This window comes from Artibeus jamaicensis, unplaced genomic scaffold (assembly GCF_021234435.1).
Source record: "Artibeus jamaicensis isolate MK-2021 breed Jamaican fruit bat unplaced genomic scaffold, CSHL_Jam_final contig_519, whole genome shotgun sequence".
NCBI lineage: Eukaryota > Metazoa > Chordata > Mammalia > Chiroptera > Phyllostomidae > Artibeus > Artibeus jamaicensis.
The window spans coordinates 26,679,853-26,707,260 of NW_026521871.1; the positions used below are offsets into that span (position 1 = coordinate 26,679,853).

General features: G+C 37.6%; 1 protein-coding gene across 2 annotated transcripts in view; it reads right to left on the reverse strand.

The window, feature by feature from the left end:
- The window catches only part of PPP2R3A (protein phosphatase 2 regulatory subunit B''alpha), a 163,097-nt gene that overhangs the window by 35,101 nt on the left and 100,588 nt on the right, over nucleotides 1-27,408 (reverse strand). For both annotated transcript variants that reach the window (XM_037143845.2, XM_037143846.2), the window contains 5 exons: nucleotides 24,833-24,881; nucleotides 24,290-24,379; nucleotides 6,928-7,103; nucleotides 6,257-6,375; nucleotides 4,444-4,550 (listed from right to left, as the gene is read on the reverse strand). In XM_037143845.2, coding sequence (XP_036999740.2) covers nucleotides 4,444-4,550; nucleotides 6,257-6,375; nucleotides 6,928-7,103; nucleotides 24,290-24,379; nucleotides 24,833-24,881 — 541 coding nt within the window. The remainder of the gene's footprint in view (nucleotides 1-4,443; nucleotides 4,551-6,256; nucleotides 6,376-6,927; nucleotides 7,104-24,289; nucleotides 24,380-24,832; nucleotides 24,882-27,408) is intronic.

Sequence of the window (27,408 nt, forward strand, 5' to 3'; positions counted from 1 at the left end):
AGTATGGACATTTTGATGATGTTAATTCTTCCAATCCATGAACAAGGTATATGTTTCCATTTGTTTGTGTCTTCCTTGATTTCTTTCTTCAGGGCTGTGTAGTTTTCTGCATACAGGTCTTTTACCTCCTTAGTTAGGCAGGGTACTTTTGTTTTTCTCTATTTGATGGTATTATAGCACAAGTTTTTGTTTTCTGTTACCTGCATTGTATGTGCCTCTGGGCTCACAGTGGCATTGTTTCATTTACAGAAAACGCTATGTAGGCACTGGAATAATGGGTATCCCCTGTGACTGGCTCTCCTGGGTTATGGGACACCACTACTGTGGTGGGGAATCATATGGTAGGGAGCTCCCAGTGCTATTTCCTGTTTGGGTCCCTGGTGTAGCCATGTTTTTGGAAGCATCTATACTGCCTCTACTGGGCTCTGCCAGAATGGGTGGTGCAAGGGGTGAAAGTTTGCAATCTTGTGGCTCTGCCCACATCAGCAATGGCTGTCAGCACCTCTACTGGGGTCTGTTGTGATGGGAGGGAGGAAAGGAGATGCTTTTTCTCAGAGCAACACTGCTTCTAAACCTCTTTCACTCCAGGCCAAAGTGTGAGGGCTGCAGCCTGACTTCTTCACAACTACCATGGTTGCTGGAACCTCAGTAGGCACCCAACTGCATCTGCAGCCATTATCCTTGTCCTACCTCCTCTATTCACCCCAAGAGGCAGAGCTTTAGATGTACCATTGGGTGGATCTTTCAGGTATTTTTGTTTGTTGTGCAGGGGATCCTCTGTTGAGTTATAGTTGTCTGACTTGTAAGTTTAAGGGGAGAAACAAAGGAGTCTTATCATTCTGCCAGGATGCTGATGTCACACTGTTACTTCTTTTCCTTCCACCATGGCTGCTTTATTTCTGGGCTCTTTATTTTGGTTTGTCCTTTGGTTTTATGATTATGTCCTTTTTAAAGAAAAGCTCACAGGTGCTATATTCCCTCCAGTTATTAAATATTTGAAACTATCCTTTTGTATTTTTATATTTGAACGTCACCTTGGGTTTTTGGGTATAGATTTTCTCTGAGAACGTTGTAAATGTTGTTTCATGGTATTTCAGTATTCATTCTTACTGTGGAGATATCTGAGGCAAGACTAATTTTCCCCTTTACTGGTGATGTGCACTTTGAAAAATGGACCCTTCCCCAAATAAACTTTTATTTACCTTTGAATTCTGGTAAATTCACCACACATCTGGGGTCAATCATTATCATTATTTCCTGAATATATTCATCTTGTATAACAGAATCTGACCTTTTAGATTCATGTCTTCTTCTATTTCAAAAGAACTTTTCTATTACCCTTGAATTTTTTCTATTTCCTCTAATATATATAAATTAGATCCCTGTACTTTTTCTTACATATACCTAATTTTGTTATTTTCTATTTCATTTTACTTGATCTTTTCTAATTTAGTGATTTGAATGAGAGAGAGAGACAAACAGACAGACATTAATTTGTTGTTCCACTTATTTATGTATTCTTTGGTTGATTCTTATATGTGCCTTGACCAGGGATGGAATCTGCAACCTTGGCCTATCAGAACAATGTTCTAACCAACTGAGCCACCTGACTAGGTCCCATTTTACTTGATCTTTCAAAGTCTTCCTATCTCCCTGGTTTTTCTTTATGATAGTCAAGCCATATACCTCCAAATGATGATTTTTAATGGTTACATAGGACTACATTGTGTATATATAGGGTAATTTTATTTATCTTCTTATTAGATACTTAGATGGGTAATTTTATTTATCTTCTTATTAGATACTTAGATGTTGCTTGATAAGATCAGAAAAATTGCCCTACTTCCTCCTAAGGATGCTCAATGCCAAAAAACTCTAAATTATGCTTGTGAATCCACTTGCAAGTCTTTTCTGCTCATGGAGTCAGGCTCAGGATAATCAATGAATGATGAATGATTTTAAGGGTTTCCAGGTCATTATTATAAAAATTAGACACCAGTTTTGTGACTAAGTATATTAAGGAAATCTCCAGTTTAAAGAAATTGGTTTGGTGATGGCTTTTTCAGTACTCTTAAAAAAGATATTAAAGATTTAACGGTAGGGGTAAAAAACGATATAGTCTCTATGGAAGACTATTTGATATGATTACTGACTGGATATTTTCTGTTTATCCTGCTAGATCTACTCTTCCCCTAGCTCTGTCTGAGGCAGAGCCAAGTGGACCACATCAGTGGGTTCTCTTGTCTGTTGGTTTCTGATTGGAAGCCAATGGAGAATGCCAGCAGGATACTAAAGAAAATGAAGAGAATGAAATTGGGTATTTGTTCAAGCAGTTGTCTCTTAGGTGGGTTGCCCTATGCTGGCTAAATCCCATTACTGAAGGTCACAGTCCTGTCAGGTGATCCTCTCCATAGCTACTACCTTTGGATTCTGGTGATGGTTTCATCTTCTTTGGACTAGGTATGGAAATGGCTGCCCATTGTTGCTAGTTTTGGATGTCTGCATCATCTCTTGTTGGTTTTTTTTAAATCCTATGTCTTTGTAAGTATGCTGTGTTTGCTAAACATCTAGAAATTTATCCTACATGTGTATAAAAACACACATATAAAATTATTTATTGCAACGTTATATTTCTTTAAAAAAAAAAACCCTAAACTAAGAGTACATTATCCAAACAGGTGTTATCTTTTTTTTAAAGATTTTAATTTATTTATAGGGGGGGGGAAGAGAGGGAGAAAGAGAGGGAAACATTAATGTGTGAGAGATACATAGATCAGTTGCCTCTTACACACCCCCAGTTGGGGACCTGGCCTGAAACTCAGGCATGTGCCCTGACTGGGAATTGAACCATTAACCTTTAGGTTTGCAGGCCAGTGCTCAATCCACTGGGCCACACCAGCCAGGGCACAATAACATTGTATTTCTAAAGTGAACTATTAGAAATATACTGTCTACATATAGAGGGCTATAAAATAATGGTGTAACAACACAGTAGAGTACTATGCAGTTGTAAAAAACTTAACACATTCATTAGCTACATCTGCGGAAGAGCCTCTGATTTTATTGGTTTCTTCACCCCCAATCTTCAGTTATGCTTTCATTAATTTATTCCTCAAGGATCCCAACATATTTGTGAAGCCTCATTTATACCTCAGTGATCGTAAAATACAAGTGCTTGGTTTACCATGGTTTTCTTCCAATCTTTGCTGTTATTGTTTTTAGCTTTATTGAAGTTTATTTGATATACAAAAAAAGTTTACACATTTAACGAATACCTCTTGATGAGTTTGGACACACGTATACACCTGTGATGTCATTATAACCACCAAGGTACTAAGCATATCCATCACCTCCAAAAATTCCCCCGTATTTTGTGTGTATGTGTGTGTGTATTTTTTATAAGAATAGTCAACATGAGATCTGAATTCTTAACATATTTTATAAGTGTAGAAAACCATATTTTTAACTATAGGTAAGTATGTTGTGCAGCAGATCTCTAGAACTTATTTATTTGGTATAACAAAAACTTTAAGTGTTGAAAAGTCGAGTTAACAAGGAATGAATATAGTACGCCACCATATGGGTAAGAAAAAAAAAGAACGTATATGTGTATTTGTGTGCGTATGTGTGTATATATGTCTGTATGTATATATATGTGTATCTCTCCATATGTGTAAACATATGTGAGAGTGTGAGGAAGAGAGTGTCTTTGGAACAGTACAGAAGAAATGGTAACGGTGGTTGCTTCAAGGAAGAAAACTGAGTAGTAGGAAACTTTTGAGTATTCTTTTGTTTCTTTGAATATTAAATATATGAATGTACTTCCTAGTCAAAATACATTATATTAATAATAAGTACTGAGAGCCTTAGAAAAACAATGATTAAGGAAGAATTAGAGAAACTGGTACAGGAATTGCTAGGTGATGGAAAGAGCCAACAAATTATAAAGTGACTGAAATATTCTAAGCATTGAAAGCCTCATAATTTAATTTCTTAACCATGGTCCTTTTATGAATTATACACTATAGTAAATTTTATGTAGAAGTTACTTCCTGTTCAGGGTTGAATGCCGAACACCACATATGATAAAAGTTTGTTTTAAACACAGTGATCTTTATTATTTAAAAAAGCTTTAGTTCTTTCAGCCTCCTCCCGTATTCACGTGCTAACAAAGCAGTATGACTACACGAGAAAAGGTACAGCTGCATGAAAGACAGTGGGACCTGAGAAGACTCTTCAGGAAATTAGTTAGGAAGGGAAGAGAAAGACTGCTGGGGAAAATATTCATGCAACCAAAGTTATTTAAAATCACTTATTTTTATGATATCTGAAAATTGCAAAAATAGGAAAGGATTACTAGCTTGATTTTTTAACATGGTTTCAATACTCCTGATGTTTACCCCTGCTAAAAAAGTTCTAGGAGACACAGGGAGATTCACTCACCCTTCCTGGAACTGTGCTTGGGCAGACTCCTCTGCTACAAGAGTCTCGTACTCCTCAGCAGCAAACCTGTCCCAGTCAGAGGGCTCGGGCATGTCATTCTCCACATCCTGATGGAAAGAGTACAGCCAGAGGAAATAAAAATAATCAAAGACAAAGAACTGCACATAGGCCTTATCTGAAAATGTTTCACTTCCCCATGTTAAAAGAAGTGTTCAAATGAACACTCCTAAAGTGATTTTCCAATCACAAAATTGTAATGAATTTTCCAGGAGCTAGATTCTCTAGGTCTAGATTCTTTAGCCTCCCCACCAGAGGCCTTTCTCTAGTCCCTTCTTCACTTGCACTTTGCCCAGCATTTATCTACAGTGACCTGTGGGTTGTGTATGCTCACCTGGAATGTCCCATTCCTTCCTTCCCCTGGCAAATTTTTACTGCATCTTTAAAGGTCAGGTAAGACATCATGTGCTCTGTGCTGTCTTTCTGGACACAGCCCTTCTCCCTCCAGTCATTTCCTTTGCTATATTTTATATGCCTGTTTGCCACCTTTGGCTCTTTGTCATCTCTGTATACCCATTCTTTACACACTGAGTCTTTTTCATCTCTACATAACCAGTGTCTCTTCGACACAGTGCCTGGAATTTATTGAGTACTTTCTGACTGATCATTTTTTTTACACATCAGAACAAATATTGATAATTACCGCCTCTTATAAAGAAAAGCAAAATTTAAAGGTATACATTTAAAAGTAAAATTTGTAACACAAATACAAGAAATAAAGAGGGAAAAGGCTATATATTTTCTTTCCATTCTACAATATGGGCAGCATCTTGGACTATATATTCCAGGTAAAGTATGTTTTTCCATAATGAAAATGAGTTAGCATTTTCCTATGATGTAAGGTTAGTTATGTCTAGAAAAATGCAAGTACCTAAAAATTGAACACACAATGTATTACTATACTTAATCCATTTTTAGAACCTCAGCCCCATCCTTTCAATAACTGTAAAATTGGCATGTGTCTTCGACTTACAATTGGCAATGAGTATTTGTTTTTAGGAGGTGATCTTTATCTTCTCACTACTATTTAGGTCAAAAAGTTACACATCGTGTAGAAAGAAAAGACTGTAAGTTTCCTGTGGTTGTATTCCTGTAGGACCCACTGAGACAGTCCTTTTCTATCAACGTAATTTTTACTTTTAAAGCAGGAGAATATAGAAGTGGTGCTATTCTGCTCTCTTTGTTTTTGACAGGGGTCATATATCCAGGTTTTCTGAGGGTCCGCGGGTTTTTGTGTTTGGGGAAGGGTACTCTATTCAGGTGTGGAATGATTTCAAACTGATGGTCGTGAACAGCAACCATTAACACTTGAAAAAGTGTTATATTATCTGAAGGCTATCACAGAGTTTCTTGTTTTCATCATGATGGGGAAAGCTATTTACCATGTCATCCTGGAAATGAATGATACAATTAAATCAAACCCAACATACTTTCTAATACAGATGTGCTCTTGATACATTTTTTAAGTTAGAAGTATTTCTCAAAAAAATTTTATAACTAGTTTCTAATGTATATGTAAGTATACACAGGCCATAAAATTCACTCACTGATGGGCAAACGCAGGTTACCTGTACTTGATTAGCTGTTGGGAGAGATGTGCTCTAGTCCTTTATTCTCTCTTTTCAGTATGTGATGCAATGTTTTAAATGTTACCTTTCTAAGTACTGCAATTCCTGCAGACAGAAGCCATTTCTACCTGTAGCATACAGCCACTGACACTGCAACCCTCAAATACAACTTAAAACTATACTGTTACCTTCTGGATTGCAAAGGGATCTCTCTGTTCATGGTCTAAGTATTTCTCCAGATTAAAGAAAGTGTCATAAAAGATGTGAGCCATTCTGCATCTCTTCAGATCTCGTAGAGTTATTTTGCCTACATGAAAACAAAGCTGGTGAATTTCAAGAGCTGTTTCAGCAAATGAAAAAAACTTCTCTTGAAGTTTAAAAAGTATATGTATACATTTATTTTATTTAAAAAATCTCATTTTTCTGAGGTAAAATTCACATTTTAACCATTCACATTTAATCAATAAGTGTATAATTCAGTGGCTCTGGTATATTCACAATGTTGTGCAACCATCACCGCTGTTGATTTCCTTAACATTTTCTTCACCTTCCAATGGGGAACTCTGTACTCTCTCATCAAGCAGTGCCACCCCCATCTCTCTTTACCTGACCCCTTCCCAGCCCCTGGCAATCACTAATTGCTTTCTGTTTCTATGGAAAAAGATCCCATTTCTTAAACAGGATTTGCCAACAATTGTTGGTTCTCCACTAGTAGTAGTAAAGGAGACATTTAAATACTTTTGTATTGGGGAAGCCTGTATGAAAGCCTCTGCAGAGTTAAATAATTCAGGACAAACAGGATTATATGCCCCACTCTGTTGCACAGGTGAACAGTGAAAATGGCATCACTTAATCTTACCATCACTGGCTGGCTTTACCAGGTCAAGCATCTGGCACAGCAAATCATGGAAGGGCAAGGGCTCAATGCCCATGGCTTCCATCCGTTCGCACTGCTCCTCGTAGAAGTACTCCAGCTCGTACATGGACAGCACACCGTCCCCATCCAGGTCCATGCAGCGGAACCAATACTCAGTGCTGGGAGACAGGGACACCCATCAGCAATGGCTGCTAAAAATCCTTTACTCATTCAGAGTTGTTATTGCCCATGTTTCTTTTTTAAATAAAAACACACATGCGTACTTCAGACTTAGATAGAGTTTTATAAAATTTACAAGAAGAAATGGAAGACCCCTTTTTCCCTTTATTTTCCCTTCTCCATAACCAACCATTTTCTACACCTGATTATTTTTTATCTTTGTATTTTCAGATAAGATGCCTATGTTGCTCCTTTTTAACATTTTTTCTTTTTTTTAACTTATTTATCTTTAGAGAGGAAGGGAAGGAGAGAAGGAGAGAAATATCAATGTATGGTTGCTTCTCATGTGTCCCCTGCTGGGAACTGGCCTGCAACCTAGGCATGTGCCCTGACTGGGAATCGAACCATGATCGTGTGGTTCGCAGGCCCGCACTCAATCCACTGAGCTACACCAGCCAGGGCTTTTAACATTTCTTTTTAAGAACAGTGTATTTCACATTAAGAAAGATGAGGTTTTAATTCTTTTACCACTCGCTCTACTTTATCTACATGCCTGCCCCAACTTCTTAATAATTTAAATTACTGAACATTGAGAATTTATAACTTTATATTTTTATCTCTTGCTTGCTTAATTTTCTGGGTATGTATTCCTAATTTAACCCAAAAATCTCTGCCAGTTTTCTACATCCATAATTAGTCCTGTCGGTTATTCTATTAATTGGATTTTCTTGATGAAGTCGTCCTTGGTTCCTTCTGACCTACTCTAATCTGACTGGCTGATCTCTAGGCCTGGTTCCCAGTTGCATCATAGGGACTCCTTTCATCTCTCTCCTGTTTCTCGTATCTCGCATTTTCCCCATTCTTGGTTCACTTCCTTGTTGGGTGTAACACATTCTTCAGTAGCATGGCAGGTACATTTTTTGAGGCCTTGAATACTTGAAAATGTCTTTTATCGTCCCTCTAACTTCTTTGGCATTTTGGCTAGTTATCGAAGTATAGCTTGGGGGTGCTTTTCCTTCAGAATTTAAAGGCACTGATCCATGATCTTCTATCTATCCATTACTGTTGAGAAGTCTAAAGTCATGTTGATACGTAATCTTTTGTAACCTGTCTCTTAATTTTTTCATTTTCTTTGAAGCCTGTAGAGGTTTCTCTGAGTCACTGGTGTTTTGAAATATTATGAAGTGCCTTCATCTGGGTCTAATTCATCTATTTGCTGGGCTTTCTGGGAGCCTGATAAAGTTAGAAAGTAGTATCCTTTAAGTTCTTAGAAACTTTATTTTGTTTCTTTCCTGCCTCTTTCTCCTTATCCAATCTGTTTTTCTGGAACTCCTGTTATTCAAATCTGTACAATCCAATAGGATAGCCACTAGCCATATGTGGCTAGTTCAATTTGAAATGTCTTTAAGTAGAAATACACCAAAGCCATGGCTGGTGTAGCTCAGTGGATTGAGCGCAGATCTGCGAACCAGAGGATCGGGGTACAATTCCCAGTCAGGACACATGCCTGGGTTGCAAGCCAGTTCCCTACAGGCCAGTTCCCAGCAGGGGACGCACTAGAGGCAACCATACATTGATGTTTCTCTTCCCCCTCTCCTTCCCCTCTAAAGATAAATAAATAAATTAATTAATTAATTAATTTTAAAAAAAAAGAAATACACCACATATTTTGAAGACTGAAAATGAAAAAGTAAAACATCAATATTTTTATATTAATTACATCTTGAAATAACATTTTAGATACAATGGGTTAAATAAGATGTATAATTTAAGCTAATATTTCTTTTTATCTTTTATTGTGGCTAATTTTAATTTCTTTTAACATTTAAATAAAAACTATGCATTTAAGGTGTGCAAAGAGATAACCTGATATACATAGTGAAACGATATATACAGTAAAGCTACTTAACATATGTCCACACACAGTTACCATTAGCAAATTTCCAGTATTTAACATAGTATTATTAACTATAGTCAACATACTGTACGTTAGAGCTGTATTCTTATTTAACCTACATAACTGCCCCTTTGTACCTATTGACCAGTATCTCCCAATGTCACCCACACCCCTGTGGTAACTGCCATTCTACTCTCTGCTCCTGGAAGTTTGACTTTTTTTAGATTCCAAATATAAGTGAGATCATGCAGTACTTATCTTTCTGTGCCTGACTTATTTCATTTAGCATAATGTATTCCATGTTCATCCATGTTGTTGAAATGACAGGATTTCCTTCTTTTTAAAGACTGAATAATAGTTGTTGTATTTGTGCATATATAAACTACATTTTTTTCCCTCATTTATCCACTGATGGACATATACGTTGGGTTGACACCATATCTTGGTTATTGAGAATAATGACCTAATAGACATGGGAGGAGTTCCAGTTCAAGGTGCCAACGTAGGAAGATCCTGAACTCAACTCTTGGCACAGACACACCAAATCTACAGTTCCATAAAGGAGAAATAGTCTTTTAAAGCCCCCTCTTTTAAGAACTAGTTGAGAACCCCCACATATTGGGAAAACAAGAAAAAACCCACACTTAAGCAAGCAGAAACACACTCATTATAAATCCTACCCCTGGGATGGTGACCCACAATTGGGAGAGAACTCAAAACCTAGAACTTCCTCCTGGGGAGTGAAGAGTTTGAACTGCATATTTTAAGACCTGCAACTGAGAGATGACTCCCCAAAACATCTATCTTTGAAAATCAATGGGGCTCACATCCATGAGACCAAACAAGATTATAGTGAAATGAAAAACAGTTCTTAACACAGCACATGGGCTCACTAACCTACATGCAGCAGGGCCCAGTGCAGAAGCAGCTGATTGAAGTGACCAGATTTTTTGTGAAAGAGGCTATTTCCTTGTTAAAACCTTGGTTTACGGGGCAGGCATCTAATTTAACATATATCTGGGACCTGCTGGGATACTCTCCAGGGATGGAGACTAGCAGGTCCCATCTTTATACTTTCACTCTGTCCTGCTCCAAACAGTGGAGGCTACTCCCTGTGCCTCCCTCCGGAGTGCAGCATCTCCCAAAGAGGAGCTTTTGTACACATCTGAAACCTCAGGTTTGACTTCTGGTGCCATAGTTTTATGGCTGTCTCCTGGCTCTAGAAGTTGGGGGCCTGTGATCCCAGGTCCCACGAGATGTTAACAACTGGAGAAAGTTCTTGGCAAGCTACCACACTCAGGCACTGCACAGACAGCAGACTGAAACATCCCCAGTCTTTCTGTGAAAGAGACCTATTTGCTTGTCCAGGAGGTTGGGGCTGAGGTGCAAGTTTCTGGTTTGGCACACATCTAGGAACCTATGGAATTGTTATCAGGCAATGGAAGCTTTGGATGCAATCTTTGAACTCCCTGCTGCCATGCTTCAGCTTGCTGGTATCTCCCAGACAAAAGCTTATACCCTTGTTTGATGTCTTGATTTTTGTGGCTACTGCCAGGGACATCTCCAGATTGTCTGGCTAAAATGGCCAGCGGGGCTTATCCTCACAGGTTCCACAGGACTGTAACCAACAAAGAGAGTTCTTAAAGGGCTACCGCCCTCAGGCCACAGCAAGGGGCAACAGAAATAGGAGCTCAGTCTTTCTGTGAAGAAGCCTATATTAGGCTTTTTGTCATGGCAGGGCCAGAGAGCCAAGCTTCTAATTAACATACATCTCAGGCCTGACTGTAATCCCTTCCATGACCTGAGAGGGTGGGCACTATCTTCACCCCCTCTCTCTGATGTGTTCCAGAGTGCCTCTATCTCCAAGAGCGGAACTTTTACACACTTCTGCCCCAGTTTTTACATCAATGGTTTTTCTGGCTGTTGCTGAAGAGACGTCCATTGACTTTCTGGCTCTGCTGGCCAGGAGTTTGCATTCCTAGGTCTCACAGGACTAAACATTGGTGAGACAGTTTTTGGCAGCCTACCACAGCCAGAGTAGTGCACATGCAGCAGACTGAAACACATCCCTAGTCCCTCTGTGAAAGAGGCCTATTTGCTTGTGCTAGAACTTTGGCCTGAGTAGCAGGCTTCATGTTTGCAATTCAGCCAGGGGCCTATGGAGGCGCTTTCTGGGAACACAGGCCGGTGGACACCATTTTTGTGCTCTCCCTCGGCCTTATTCCAGCTTGCTGGTATTTCCCAGAAAGAAGTGTACGCACTAATCTGGTGCCTGGATTTTTGTGACTGCTGCCTGGGGGACACCTCCAAATCACCTAGATCTGGTAGGATTGTGCTTGCAGTCCCACAGGACTATGTATATTTGCATAATTTAAAAGCTGCTGCCTGAGGGTCTGCCGTTTAATCAGCCTGAATCTACACACTGGGCTGTTTCCCTCTGTGACTCAGACAGGTCTCGGCACACCCTCTACAACTTGGAGCCATTAAAAATAAAAAAGGCTGCTTATACAATCACAGAGTTTCAAAGAGAACAAAGAACTAGGGCAGGGCTGAACAATAAGGTTCTTCTCCGATACAAGGCTGCTATTTCAAGAGCGGGAGAGGTGGCTGTTTTATCTAATTCACAGAAACCGACACACAGAGTCAAACAAATGGAGAAACAAAAGATTCTTTAGTTTGGGAAACTCCAGAAATATTCCTTAATAATATGGTGATAAGTGATTTACTGGATAGAGTTCAAAATAATGATCATAAAGATGCTCATTGAATTCAATGAAGGAACACAGCAAGAACTTCAAAGAAGAGATGGAAAATGAAAGAAAGTACCAAACAGAAGTCACAGCGCTAAAGAATCCAGTAACTTAACTAGTGACAACACCAAAATACAAGAGGGGTTCAATAACAGATTAGATAATGCAGAAGAAAGGATAAGTAAACTTCATACAGGGCAGTGGAATTAACCCAGTTAGAGCATCTGAATGAAAAAAAACACCAAAACTGAAGATAGTTTAAGGAGATTATGGCATTAACATTAATCAGATAATCACTCACATCATCAGGGTGCCAGAAAGAGCAAAAAGAGAAATGGGCAGAGAACTTGTTTTCTTTAAGAACTAATGACTGAACCCCTCCTCCCCATTAAAATGGAGAAAAAAACAGATATCCAGATCCATGAACCCCAGAGATCCAAATAAGAGGAATTCAAAAGACCCACACCATGCATGGGCATGACACATTACAATTAAAGCGTCAAAATTTAAAGACAAGGATAGAACCTGAAAAGCAGAAAGATAAAAACAACATAAAAAGTGGAAGGGGGAGAGTAAAAATTTAAAGCATCAGAAGGTGTTCAAACCTAAGTTCTTATCCACTGAAATAGAGTGTTCTTAACATAAACTGTTATGTGTAAGCCTCATGGCAGCCACAAAGCAATAACCTGTAACACACACACAAAGATAGAGAAATATAAGCATACTACTACAGGAAGTCATCAAACAACAAAGAGATCACGAGAAGAAAGGAACAGTAATAAAACAATCAACACAATGGCAGTAAGTACATATCTATCAACAGTTATTTTAAATGCAAATGGAATAAATTCTCCAATCAAAAGTGACAGTGTTGAAAGGATTAAGAAAACAAGGCCCATCTATATGCAGCTTATAAGAGACTCAGTTCAGATATAAAGACACAAAGGCATGGAAAATGAAGGCATAGAAAAAGATATTCTGTGCAAATGGAAACAAAAAAAAGTTGGGATACCCAATATTATTTCATATAAGACTTAAAAAAAAGACTAATAAAAGATGAAGAAGGGCATTGCAGAATAATAAAGAGGTCAATTTAATGAGAAAATATGACATTTGTAAGTACATACGTACCTAACATATAACATGGAGTATGTTATACCAACCTAACATATAGGAGAACTTAAATATACAAACCAAATATTACAAGACATAAAAGGAGAAATGACCATATTATAATTATAGTAGGGGACTTTAATAATATCCCACATTTATCAATGTATAGATCATTCAGACAGAAAATTAATATGGAAAAATTGGCCTTAAATGACAGGATAGACAAGATTGACTTAATAGATATGTAGAGAACATTCATCAAAAAGCATCAGATTACACGTTCTGAGTGCATGTAGAACTTTCTCCAAACAGATGTTAGGCTACAAAACTAGTGTTAATACATTTTAGAAGAATGAAGTCAGGGCCCTGGACAGGTAGTTCAGTTGATTAGAATATCATCCTACTATGCCAAGATTTTGGGTTTGATCCCTGGTCAGGGCACATACAAGGAACAACTAACAAATGTATAAATAAGTGGAACAACAAATCAACATTTCTCTCTCTCTCCATCCCCCCATCTGAAATCAATCAAAAAAATAAAATTGATAAAACTTTACCTATAATCACTATGAAAAAAAAGAGAGGTCTCAAATAAATAAAATCAGAAATGAAAAAGTAAACATTGTGACTGATAGCACAGAAACAAAAAGGATTATTAAGAGAGTACAGTGGAGAATAATAACCAACAAATTCGACAACCTAAAAAAACAGATATATTCCTAGAGACATACAACCTAGCAAGAGTGAATCATGAAGAAACAGAAAAATCTGAACAGACCAATTACTAGTATGGGGGGGTGGATACTGAATCAATAATCACAATTATCTCAACAATTTTACTGGTTTACTTTTATTATCCCAGACAATTTTACTGGTAAACTCTACTCAATGTCCCAAAATTAATACTAATCCTTCTCAAACTCTTGAAAAAATAGAAGAGGAGGGAACACTTACCAATTCATTTTATAAGGTCAGCACAATAATTCTGATGAACACAGTTGAAAAAATTCCTTACGGAAATATTAGCTGACTGAATTCAATAATACCTTAAAAGAATCATACCATGATCAAGTAGGATTTATTATAGGGATACAAGCATGGTTCAACATCTACATACCACTGTGACACAGCACATTAAAAAAATGAAAGATAAAAATATAGTCATTTCAATAGATGCAGAAAAAGCATTTGACAAAATTCAACATCCATTTATGATAAAAACTCTCAACAACATGAGAACAGAGGAAATGTACCTCAACACAATAAAAGCCATATATGAGAGACTCAGAGCTGCAAGCTTTCCTCTAAGATTAGGAACAAGACAAGGATATCCACTGTTACCACTTTTATTTATGCAGTACTCTGAAGTCCTAGCCAGAGTAATTAAGGAAGAGAAAGAAAGAAAAGGCATCAAATTGGAAAGGAAGAAGTAAAACTGTTACTATCTGCAGATGAAAATCCTAAAGACTCCACCAAAACCATTGTTAGAACTAATAAATGAAATCAGTAAAACTGCAGGATTCACAATCATTACAAAAATCTGTTGCATTTGTATAACCAACAGCAAATTAGCAGAAAGAGAAATTAACAATCACACCTATAACTGAATCAAAAAGAATAAAATGCCTGGGAATAAATAAAGTTAAGATGGTGAAAGATCTGTACACTAGAAACTACAAGACAGTTATGAAAAAAATAAAGAATATACACATAGATGGAAAGATATTGCATGCTCTTGGAATTAATATTGTTAATATATCCATACTACCCAAAGCAATCTATAGACCTAATGCAATCCTTACCAAATTCGAATGGCATTTTCCAAAGAAATAGAACAAACAGTCCTAAAATTTGTACAACCACAAAAGAATGTGAATAGCCAAAGCAATCTTAAGCAAAAAGGACAAAGCAGGAGGCATCACACTATCTCATTTCAAAATATACTACAAAACAAAGCTTAGTATTTGAAACAGTATGGTATTGGCATAAAAACAGAAACATAAATCTATGGAATAGATTAAAAAGCCCAGAAATAAACCTGCACACATATGGTCAACTGATTTATGACAAAGGATCTAAGAATATACAATGGGGAAAAGGACAGCCACAGGCAAAAGAATGAAACTGGACCACTATCTTACCCCCTACACAAAAATTAACTCAAAATGGATTAAAGAACTGAATGTAAGACCTGAAACTATAAAACTCCTAGAAGAAAACAGGTGACAAGCTCCATGACATAGGTCTTGGCAATGATTTTTAAAATCTGACACCAACAGCAAAGTCAACAAAAAACAAATACTGAACCAAAAAGCAAATCCTTAATTCCATTGATGTGGCATATGACACTTAATGATTTGTGTATATTCAACTGTCCTTGCATCCTAGGGATAAACTCCACTTGATGTTGTGTACGAATACTGTAATGTGCTGTTGAATTCAGTTTGCTAGCATTCTGTTGTGAATTTCTGCATCTCTGTTCATCAAGAATTTTGGACTGTAATCTTTTCTTGTAGCACCCTTGTTTGGCACTGCCTTTGGTATAAAGGTAATGCTGGCCTCATAAAATGAATTTCAATGCATTTGCCTTTTAGAAATTTTTGGAGACGTTTGCCCTGACTGGTTTGGCTCAGTTGGTTAGGCATCAGCCCACAAAGTAGACAGTGGCTGGTTTGATTCCCAGTCAGGAGACATGCCTGAGTTGAGGGCTTAGTCCCTGGTTGGGGTGTGTATGAGAGGAAACCCACTGATGCTTCTCCCTCACATGGATGTTTCTCTCCCTCTCTTCCTCCCTACCTTCCCCTTTCTCTAAAAAAAAACTTAGTGGATTGAGCACGGGCCTGCGAACCAGACAATCGAGGTTCGATTCCCGGTCAGGGCACATTCCTGGGTTGCAGGCTAGTTCCCTGCAGGCCAATTTCCAGCAGGGGACGCACGAAAGGCAACCATACATTGATGTTTCTCTCCCTCTCTCCTTCCCTTTCCCTCTAAAGATAAATAAATAAAATCTTAAAAAAAAAAATAAAAACTTAAAAATTTTGGGAAAGTTTGAGGATTGGAGTAGAATTCTCCTGGGAATTCATCAGGTCCTGGGCTTTTCTTTTGGGGGAATTTTTTTTAAAGATTTTATTTATTTATTTTTAGAGAGAAAGGGAAGGAGAGAAACATCAATGTATGGTTGCCTCTCATGAGTCCCCTGCTGGGAACTGGCCTGCAACCCAGGCATGTGCCCTGACTGGGAATCGAACCGTGATTGCATGGTTCACAGGCCCACGCTTAATCCACTGAGCTACACCAGCCAGGTTTTTGGGGAAGTTTTTGATTACTGATTCTATTTCCTCACTCATTACTTGTCTGTTCAGATTTTGTATTTCTTTATCCTTCAGTCTTGGTAGGATGTATGTTTCAAGGAAGTAATTCATTCTTCCAGGTTATCCAATTTGCTGACATACAAATGTTTGTAATAGTGTCTTGTGATCCTTTGTATTTCTGTGGTATCACTTCACTCTCCTTCCCCCATAGGGAGGGTGTTTCTCTCCATGCTGAGCTGCCTGGGCTTAGGGGATGAGATAACATGGGTAATGTGAGATTTTCCTTTCTACCCTTTTTAATGCATCTTATTTCTGTGCTCCACCCACATTCTGCAGCCTCTCATCTGGGATCCTTATATCTTGTGAATGTATTTTTGTACACAGATAGTTGTTCAAATTGATGTTTCTGCAAAGGGTGTGAACAATGGAAACTTACATGCCACCCACCTTGCTGATTTCAGTCTCTTATGGTTAAATTTTAAATTACATACATGGCCTAAATCACATTTCAGTTTCCAATTACATTGGACTTTTTGGAATGGTTCTCTAATGTTCATACCTTGTGTTTTTTTATTGCTTCTTTCTTTTCTTTATGGAAGGTTTACTTTATCTTCTGAACATTGTTTTTCTTTTCTGCTATCATAATTTTGATTTTCTAGAATTCTTTTTTGATTCCCCAAATATTCCTTTTATAAAAAGTGTCATTCTGTTTCTATTCTGTGAATGTAATTTCTCTTCTCTGAGGATATCAGTGCCTTCGTTGTTGTTGCTGAAGTTTTCTTCTCCCTGAAATCTTGTTTCATCTAAGTTATTCCCCCTTCTATTTCTTTGTTTTCAATTAGCAATAATTGCACCTAAGGTAAACCTCATTGGCTATGATACTGCCACTGTGCAGCTATTTGTTTTCTGTATGTTATGTAAGAGGCTTTACACAGGTATTTAATGATCCTTTGTTCTCTGGTCATATTTAAGTGATAAAAATCTGGTTGAAAGTTCTGACCTATGTGTCTTGTTGACTCTGAGATTTACTGCCAAATGTGGGTTTCCTCAGGTCATTTCTGAGGAATGATCATGTTTAAAAAATCATCAGGTTTTTTATTCTTGGGCTGGATAGATTTTGCAGAAAAATATCTTTTAGTCTTCTGCATGGAGATTTAGAATGGGTTGCTAGAATTCTGTAGGGTGAGTGAGGAATGAAGTCTGGTCATCTCAGCATTCAGTATGCACGTACTCGTTTAATGTGTTTTCTGTGTGGCACCCAAACTTCAACTGTATCTTGTGCTCCCCCCCCCCCCCCCCCCCCCCAGTGCAGAGGCTCTCCACTGCACGCTCTCCGGGGAATAACACACCCGTCTTCTGCCTGGGTGGAAGACATTTCCTGAAGATCAACTGTTTCTTTACACAAACTTTCTATAAACTCTCCTGATTTTTGGCTCTATCTTTACCTTGTCCCCATTCCCAAGGTTCCTGGTGTCCCCAAGTCCTGAATGTTTGGAGGTTTGTGCTGAGTATATCCAGTTGCTTCTTGGTCTTTACCTCTGGTGGCTTAGGATTCAAATAGTCTGCCAAGTTTACTTACTTTCCAGTTTGCAAATCTTTCTTGTTATTATCTCTTCTCCTTTAACCTTTGTTATTATAGATATATTCCTTGAAGGAAAATCTCTTTACTGTCATTTGAGAGGAATTTCAAGAGAGGCCAAAAATACTACATGCGGTTAAGCTGCTATCTTTGCCAGCAGCTTATTCCCATTCTGTGATGGCTGTGTTACCATTTAGCACTGTCGCTTATGGTAGCAAGTATAGCTGCACCATCAAGTAATCACAGAATATGAGGCCAATGGCATAAACTGGCAGCAAGGAACAATAGTTTTCTATAAAGAGCTACTGATCTATGGCAAAGTAAAACTTCTCAAGAGACAGTTCTTGGAGACCCTTGATTAAATTTCCACTTGTAGACTTCAAGACACATTAAGAGCCTTTGTACATTTAATGGTTTTAAAAAAATCTCTTTGATTAGAGAAAGGTGAAAATAATGAAGTGGTGACTATTAATTGTTTTCAAGTCATACTAACATGTGTGCACCTTTATCCAGAAAGATAAATTTTACATTATTGTAACAAGCTGAACTTTTAACACTTGCAAAGTTCTTTTCAGAAATCTATTTTAAAAATGGTACCAGCTTGATATTTAATGTTACCATCAAAGAACAGAGCAGACATTCACTGGATCCAGTGATAGAAGGTGATAGAGTTTGGCCATGGTGTGGTCCACACATATCACATCTGACAGTTTATTTTTTAATTTTTTTATTTTTCAAATCAATCAATTTTGTAAAAAATATATTTTACTGATTATGCTATTACAGTTGCCCCATTTTCCCCTCTTCCCTCCCCTCCACCCTGCATCCCCCTATTCCCCCACTTTAGTTCATGTCTATGGGTCAGACATATAAGTTCTCTGGCTTCTACATTTCCTATACTATTCTTGCCCTCCCCCTGTCTATTTTCTACCTACCATCTAAGCTACTTATTCTCTGTGTCTTTTCCCCCTCTCTCCCCCTCCCACTCCACTGTTGCTAACCCTCCATGTGATCTCCATTTCTGTGGTTCTGTCCCTGTTTTAGCTTTTTGCTTAGTTTGTTTTTGTTTTAGGTGTGGTTGTTAATAACTGTGAGTTTGCTGTCATCTTACTGTTCCTATTTCTTATCTTCTTTTTCTTAGATAAATCCCTTTAACATTTCATATAATAAAGGCTTGGTGATGCACTCCTTTAACTTGATCTTATCTGAGAAGCACTTTATCTGCCCTTCCATTCTAAATGAAAGCTTTGCTGGATAGATCAATCTTGGATGTAAGTCTTTGGATTTCATGACTTTAAATACTCTTTTCCAGCCCCTTCTTGCCTGTAAGGTCTCTTTTGAGAAATCCACTGACAGTCTGATGGGAACTCCTTTGTAGGTAACTGCCTCCTTTTCTCTTGCTACTTTTGGGATTCTCTAGTTCATTTTAATCTTGGCTAATGTAATGATGATGTGCCTTGGTGTGTTCCTCCTTGGGTCCACCTTCTTTGGGACTCTCTGAGCTTCCTGGACTTCCTGGAAGTCTATTTCCTTTGCCAGATTGGGAAAGTTCTCCTTTATTATTTGTTCAGATAAGTTTTCTACTTGTTGCTCTTCCTCTTCCCCTTCTGGTACCCCTATAATTCCTAGAAGATTTAAAGATGTCCTGGAGGTTCCTAGGCCTTTCCTCATCTTTTTGAATTCTTGTTTCTTCATTGATTTCTGTTTGGTTGTTTCTTTCTTCCTTCTGGTCCACTCCATTGATTTGAGTCCCATTTTCCTTCCCATCACTGTTGGTTCCCTGTACATCTTCCTTTACTTCACTTAGCATAGCCTTCACTTTTTCATCTAATTTGCGAGCAAATTCAACCAGTTCTGTGAGCATCCTGATCACCAGTGTTTTGAACCGTGCATCTGATAGGTTGACTATCTCTTCATTGCTTAGTTGTATTTTTCTGGAGCTTTGATCTGTTTCTTTTGGGCCACTTTTTTTGTTTTGTTTTGACATGCCTGTTATGTAGTGAGGGGAAGAACTCTAGGTATTCACCAGGGCAGGGCGACCCACGTCAACCCACATGGCTGAGTTGTGAAGCTGTATGTGGGGTAGGGGTCTGAGAGGGAACAATGTTGCTTGCTCCCCTCTCTGCCAGATTTCAGTCCATTCCCCCGCTACCCATAAGCAAACTGGGCCCTTCTAGTGCTGATTCCCATGTGAGTGGGCTTGTGTACATTCTAGGACCCTGTGGGTCTCTCCAATGAACTCTCTGGTGAGGTTGGGAGTTTCTCCCGCAGCTTCAACTCCCATCCAGGTGTTTTCAATCAGTGGTTTGAAGCTTTATTTCCCTGTGCTGGGGCCCTGGGTTGTGCAGTCCATTTCGTTCCCAGTTGGTTCTCCCAGTTTATCTGTAGGTCAATTAGAGACCACCCAGTCCACAATCTGCCACCTTGCTGGGTCTGCCTACTGCTGCCTTGCCTGCCTCGGTCCTCCAGCCACCACCTTGCCCCAAATCCTCTCTGCCAGGCTGCCCATCTCCACCTCTCCTACTAGTCTGGATGAATGTTTCTTCTTTAACTCTTGGTTGTCAGACTTCCATACAGTTCTATTTTTTGTCCGTACTGATTGTTTTAAAATTGTTGTTGTCCTTCTTTTGGTTGTATAAGGAGGCACAGTGTGTCTATGTCTCCATCTTGGCTGGAAGTCTCACATCTGACAGTTTTAAAAGGGACAGAATACTACCCTACCCTACTTTGAAACACTTACTGATTATGAGAAAAACATTGGGGAGAGAGCTCATGAGCAGAGGGCTACAATTAATGTTGTAATATGTGGTTGATATACACTCTCACTGTTTTTTCCTGATGTGTTTCTTTTCTTCTTTTAAATTGAACTTATTGGGATGACATTGGTTGATAAAATTATATAGGTTTCAAGTGTGTGACTGTATAATACATCATCTGTACACTGTATTGTATGCTCACCACCCTAAGTCAAGTCTCCTTCCATCGACATTTATCTCCTCTTTATTTCTACCTTCCTCACCTCCCACCCACTCTGGTAATCACCAAGCTGTTGTCTGTGTCTGAGGTTTTTTTTTTTTTTTTAACTTAATCCCTTCATATTTTTTCACCCAGCCCCGAAGCCTCCTCCCCTCTGACAGCTGTCTGTTTGTTTCTATGAGTCTGTCTCTATTTTGTTTGATAGCTTATTTTGTTCATTAGATTCCACATGAGTGAAATATTAGGGTACTTGTCTTTCTCTCATTGACTTATTTCACTAGCATAATGCTCTCCAGGTCCTGAGTAGTACAAAAAGGACAGCAGACTGTCCTGTGGTCTCTAAGGTTTCTTGGTGACTTAAAATTCTTTATTACTGAAGATAATAAAAATGAGGGTAATGGAAACAAAATAACTCTTGATTTTGATAAGCACCTATAAGACTGAAGTGGAAATCAACTTACTTTACTGAGAAATATAAACTAAGTATTTAAGTCAGTTGCATTTTCAATTAAGAACAAGATACAAGAGTCTGTACAATAGATAAAGCTAAAGCATACACTGCAGTTCTTTGTAATAGCCCATAAGAGAAAAAGAAAGTTAGAATGCAAAGACAGATATACTGCCTCAATATTTGCCAAAGTCACATGATAGCTACTTTTAAATAGTTGAGAGCATCAGATGTAATGCTGTAAGTATTAGACAGCATACAAAAGGATCAATGTACAACAGAGATAATGTTTTGGGGTAAAGCTAGCTAACTAAAACAATATACCTCAGTATATAGTTATTTGTTCCTGAAAACTTAGAAGCAGGGACTGGCTGAATGGCTAAACACATACAGGACCTGTTCAGAGGGAATTTTCTCATTGGAAATAATAGATGTTTTCTAAAGTTTTTTCAATGCAGACTTTCTGTTTTCCTTACCAAAGGTACTGTATTTTTCGGACTATAAGACTCACTTCCCCCCATCCAAATTTGGGAGGAATAATGACTGTTAATGCTCCTGTTGAGTTCTGTTTACATTTACATTGGTGAAATATTATGTTATTTATGTTATTAAATATTTTACCACATTTTTTGCTTCAAATTTTTCCCGTTTTCCTCCTCTAAAACCTAGGTGCATCTTATGGTCCAAATAATATGGGTAACATTTTCTGAGTCTAGAAGTAATGACTATTCATGACAGAAAAATTGAAAACAAACAAACCCACAAAAGGAATAACTACCCAAAGAGAACCAGTATTAAATTTTTGCTATATCTGTCTCCAATTTTTGGTTGTAAAGCATAATTGTATTCATGGCAAACTGCATCTGTACAATTTGTAGACATAAACAAGATTACTTTTTGCCCTTGTCCTTAGAATGAGTAAAATTAAGTTCTGGTCTGGATATTTCTCACCCCTGATATAAATTCCTTTAAGCTAATGAAGAAGAAAGTTATAGGAAACTCCATTATTGCTTAGGAAGTAACTAAATGTATATCCCTTTGTTCACTCAGTATACATATTTAAGTACCTACTACCCTTCAAAGGCAGTGGCCAATTACCCTCAGATTCATAGGTGAATGAGATAGTTGTGGAGAGACACTTAGTCAGAAGACCGAGCTAGAAGCAGAACACGACAAAAACCAGGAGTGAAGGGTGGTTAAATGACACACAAAATGAGGGCTACAAGAGCCTGTCCACAAACACAATTTACCCAAAGACACTTCTATCTCTAACCCTGACAGCAGCTGGCATGGGAAAGACTGAAGATCCTAACTTTGTAAGCAGTACACTGGGTCCTTGAATAACTTCATTTTATTCAGCACTGTTTTGTTATGATGCTGATGAGGTGCTTTAGGAACTTAACTCTTGTGTATATCAATTATCCTATGGTGAAACTGGTTTCATTATATGTCGTTTTCCTTAAAGTCACAGAACCTTTGGCAGCATTAAGTGAGGACTTACAATATTTTATAAAGCACTCATCACATTTTGGTGAGTGTATTATTTCTTTCACAAAACCTGTTTATTCCACTACATCTTTCATAACCCACAAACCTGAATTTTGTAAAGTGTTGCCTACTACATTTTATTAAATAAGAGTTTGATTTTGATGAATAGATAGTCATTACATTAAAAGTTAAGTTTAATGGTCTTGTGTTCACATGCTGCTTTAGGAAAGCAATGTGAAGCACTGAGAACAAATACAGTGGGGTGGCTAGTAAGTGCCAGTAGGCGCCAAGGAAATAAACATCAGCAAGTCAAAATCAGCAGTTACTTTCTTCTATGATTGGCTAATTTTGAGTGTCTTCAGCAGTAGGGATTTCAGAACACCATAAGAAATCTTCTTTAGGGACACTAACTTTAGTTGAGTTCTGCTAACCCACTACCATCAGACCAGCCAGAAATCTTCTTTAGGGATTCCACAGCCTCACTGGTAAAAGAGAGACATGTAAACATGCTGTCCTGCATCGTGAGCCATGTGTTATATAGTGCTCAAGAACCCAGTATTTCAATTCCTGGGCTCCAATATGACTCCAATTCCTGGGCTCATACAGACCTGGAATGAATGAATCCAAGCTAGGTCACTTTCTAGGTGCACAATTTCTGAGGATTTCTGTTTCCTCAAGTACAAAATGGGGCAGCTGATACCTAAACTCATAGTGATATGTAGATTAAGTAAGTCATTGTGCATGAAATACTTGTTACCTGACTAAGAATAACACCTGAACAATATGCTAGCTGTTAGGTAGGAGAAAGGCAGCATGAAAGGCAGAAAGGGGGCACAAAAGAAACCTTCTAACTCAAAAAACCTCTTTTGGCAAAATTTCGTAGAGATCCAGTTATGGACCACAAGGTGTGAAAAGTTGATCTGAAGAGTTCTGCTTCTGGTAATGATGAACTAAGAGTTTTGGTTAAATTTGTGCCTCCCTCCCCAAAGAAAATCTGGAGAAAAATTTCTGTTTGAAGGCACTGGACTATTAACAGGGCAGTGAAAAATTAGGGGGCCAGATCTAAAAGGAAATCCAGAGAGGAGCAGCCTAGCATTTGAGATCCTGCTTCTCTTGGGGCATCTGCTGATTCTGGAAGAGGGGCCTGACAAGTTGAGAAGCTGAACTTTGAGTTGCTAGAATTTGGAAATAATTTCGGGTCTATCTTCATAACATATGCTAGTCTACAGTTTTATTTTCTTGTATATGATTCTCTGGTTTTGGTTTCAAGTTAATACTGGCTTCATCCACAATTTGCTCTTCTTTCCCTGCCCTATTCACTACTGAGCCATAAAGATCATAAAACAGAAATTCACAGTATCTACTCCCACATTCCATATAAATGCTTAGAGTCCTGCTTACCCCTTGGGATAGGTCACATGTCACTACACCTTTGTTTCTGGGGGTAGCAACACTTTTCTTGATATGCTGTGAAGCTCTAGATTCAGTCTGAGAGGCAGAGACTATGTCTAATCCATCTTGGTACCACTGGGTCGAGTGGGCATTCACTAGGTGTTCATCCTAACTTTTTCAAGGTTTGTTCATGTGTTTAACATCTTGGCAAAGGAAACTCAGAAGCCATACCTGGTGGGGTTCCTTTTATCTTCCTCAGATATCAAAAACCAAACAAAATCCGCATAGCTCATTCTTCCTTCTCTCTGTACTGTTTTTCCCCTGGGAAAGAAAAAACAAAACACATAAAATTTCCTGAGAAATTACTCATAAATTCAGTAGAATGATAGACAAAGAAATAAAGTAATATCTTTCTTTGGAAAGTAAATTAAATTTTAAAAAATTAGAATGCTGGAACCCTTACAAGGGCAATCCCTTCCATGGTCTACCTTGTTTTCGAAGGCCTAGAGGGTAAAATCAGAAGGAATTTGCAAATATGTAGAAAACAATCTTGTTTGTAATTTAAATGCAAATAATTACCAGGATCAAATCCTGCTACCTGTATTTAGATAAAGGACGGATGCTCATATATTAAAGAATTACTACTGTTTTGTTTGAAGCTGTGACTGACTATGTTGCAGGCTGTTATCTGACCTACAACACTGCTACATTACACAGGAAGCCTTGTTACAGTTTTACTTTAGTTTATTTTTAAATTCAGATGTTTTTTCTTACCTTGTTACTGCTCCAGAGAATATCCTTTCAATAATTCTGTTTGATGAAGCTAAATAAAAGTAAAAAAGTACAAAGCTTGTTAAAAATATGCTCCCATAAAGGCAGTACTTTTGGGAAATTTGTTTTCAGTAGCTACAAGCTAAAACATAATAATCTTCCATGAGAAAATACTAGTGGTTAAAATATTACTTTATACTAAAAGTATAATTTATACTTTCTGAAAATAAGAATTTGGGGTGGCTCAGTCAATTAATAAATTTTAAAAAAGAACAAGCTAATGGATGTCCCTGACAGCTGGAACATATCAATATAGTTGAGCATCTACTTAGTTCTGGAAACCCTGACATCTAAGACAATAGTGTGCAGAAGCTGAATTGATCTTGTTATCTAGTAAGACAACTTTTCCTTTAAAACAAGACAAATTTTATCCTAGCATTCAATTCAAAGGGGAATTGATAACCAGCTCCTACTATAAGGGATATTGAATAAAACAATGAAGAATGCTTTCAGGTAGATTTTTACAAAAGATACCAAAACATACCATAAACATACTATTTTTATATTCTCATTCTATAAAAGTCCAGGATATAACATGATATAATATGTAGTTTTTAGAAATTACATCAGTAAGTTTTATCAAAGAGAGAGGCAAATATATCTTAAGATAGTATGTTGTTTTTGAAAATTGACGCTAGCTAATCCAGAGCAGAGATTTTCAACCATTTTCATTTCATGGCACACATGAAAACAAATTACTAAAATTCTGCAGTACACCGAAAAAATACATATTTTTTGCTGATCTGACAAAAATAGGTATAAAATAGGTACAATTTTGATTCATTCACACCAGATAGCTATTGTTTTTCTTTGGCTGTTGTCACTTTTTATTTGCCAATCTAAGGGAAAAGAGGTCAGGACCCCTGACTAGATAGTTGGGTATTACATGTTTTAAAAATTCTTGCAGCACACTGGTTGAAAATCACCGCTCTAGAGTAGCATACCTCGTTGTGGTTCAAAATAACCTAAACCATTAGTTTTTTTTAAAAAATGACAATGGATCTCAGACCTAGGGATGTGGTGAGGACAGAAGTCTGTTCTTTTAACAAATGCCCCAGACAATGGCATGCACACTAACGTTTCAGAACCAATGATAAGGGCTTTCCAGAGTAACCAGCATCTAACTCTCCTGCATAAAGTTAGGTATGGCCCACATACAGGTAAGTTAGTTTGGCTGAAGAGTGTTGAGAATATGGGAGTCAGTACAGCTACATCTGCCTACAAATCAGAGCTTCCAGAAGGACCCTCTAGACTTTGTTAAACATTGGTTTATGGGGTTAATAATTTTAACTATATAGAAAAAAAGAGGACTGTATTGAAAAGGCAAGGATATTTAATTCCAAAGGTAAAGTATTTCTGAAAGCCTTTTTTAGATTTGGAATGTTTAGCATCCTAAAACTGAAGACCATATTGTCCTATTAATGACAGGTTGGAATTCTGGTGGACAATTACAGAGTTTCAGGGGCCCCTTTGTCATATAGGCCCAGATGCCTGTTTTTTTGGACTTCATCCCTTTAACATGCTTACATGAGCTGTATGTGTGGATATACATATTTGGGGACATAGTGAGAATTATGCTTATGTCAGCCAGACAGGGTGCTTTAGAACCAAAAGGTTTTTCATGACCTTGAGAGGATGGCTCACATACAGATGATCTGGCCACTGGTAATTAGCAGGTACATTGCTAGTAAGGCTGACCCAATGAATATCTCCATTTTTATGCTATTCTGGTGACAGGAAGGTTATGCATACTTGAAGAGGAGAGGATGTAGTACTAAAATATTTATCAAATAAGTATATTTGAGTATTTCCCTTTCATGTCTGGTTGACATGTCTTAGGTTCATGTCTTAGGTTGGCACCTAAGAATTTGAGAGGCAGAACTCTGTTTCTTAAATATGAAAGTTCTATAAAACTTGACATTATATAGAATGAATCTTTTCTTAAGATGTATACAGATATGCAACCAAACAGTGGGAATAAAATTCAATGCATTTATATAATATTTGTACTGTGCTGCATCTAAAAGGCAAAAGGCTGATTTAATAAAACAACAGCACTTGAGAAGACAATTTAAGAACAGAACAGGGGAAATCTTAGAAGAATGAATCAGTGTATCTTGGTGCTTTCTTAAAATATTAAATCAGTAGGTAATAGGTTTTAAGTTGACTACTGGTAAAAATGAAGCAAAAAGGGTATGTGATATATAATATTTTGGTTTTTGACAAATCAAAGTACATAAAATTCATCAGTCCAAACCAAAATCTTTTTTGGAATTAATTCCAAAAGGTAAGTTTTTATAAGTGTCCTTGAAAATACTGGCCTATCAGAAAAATTATTTTCATCCATGGCTATGTATAAATATTATAAAATAAGAAATTTGTAAAGGTATATACAAATTATTTTTAAATAAAAAGAATTCTTTTTAAATAAATGTATTCTTTTTAAATAAATTTTACACAGGGTGGATCTCATTCAATTCATAATCAGAAAACAAACATCACAGACTCTCCAATTCATC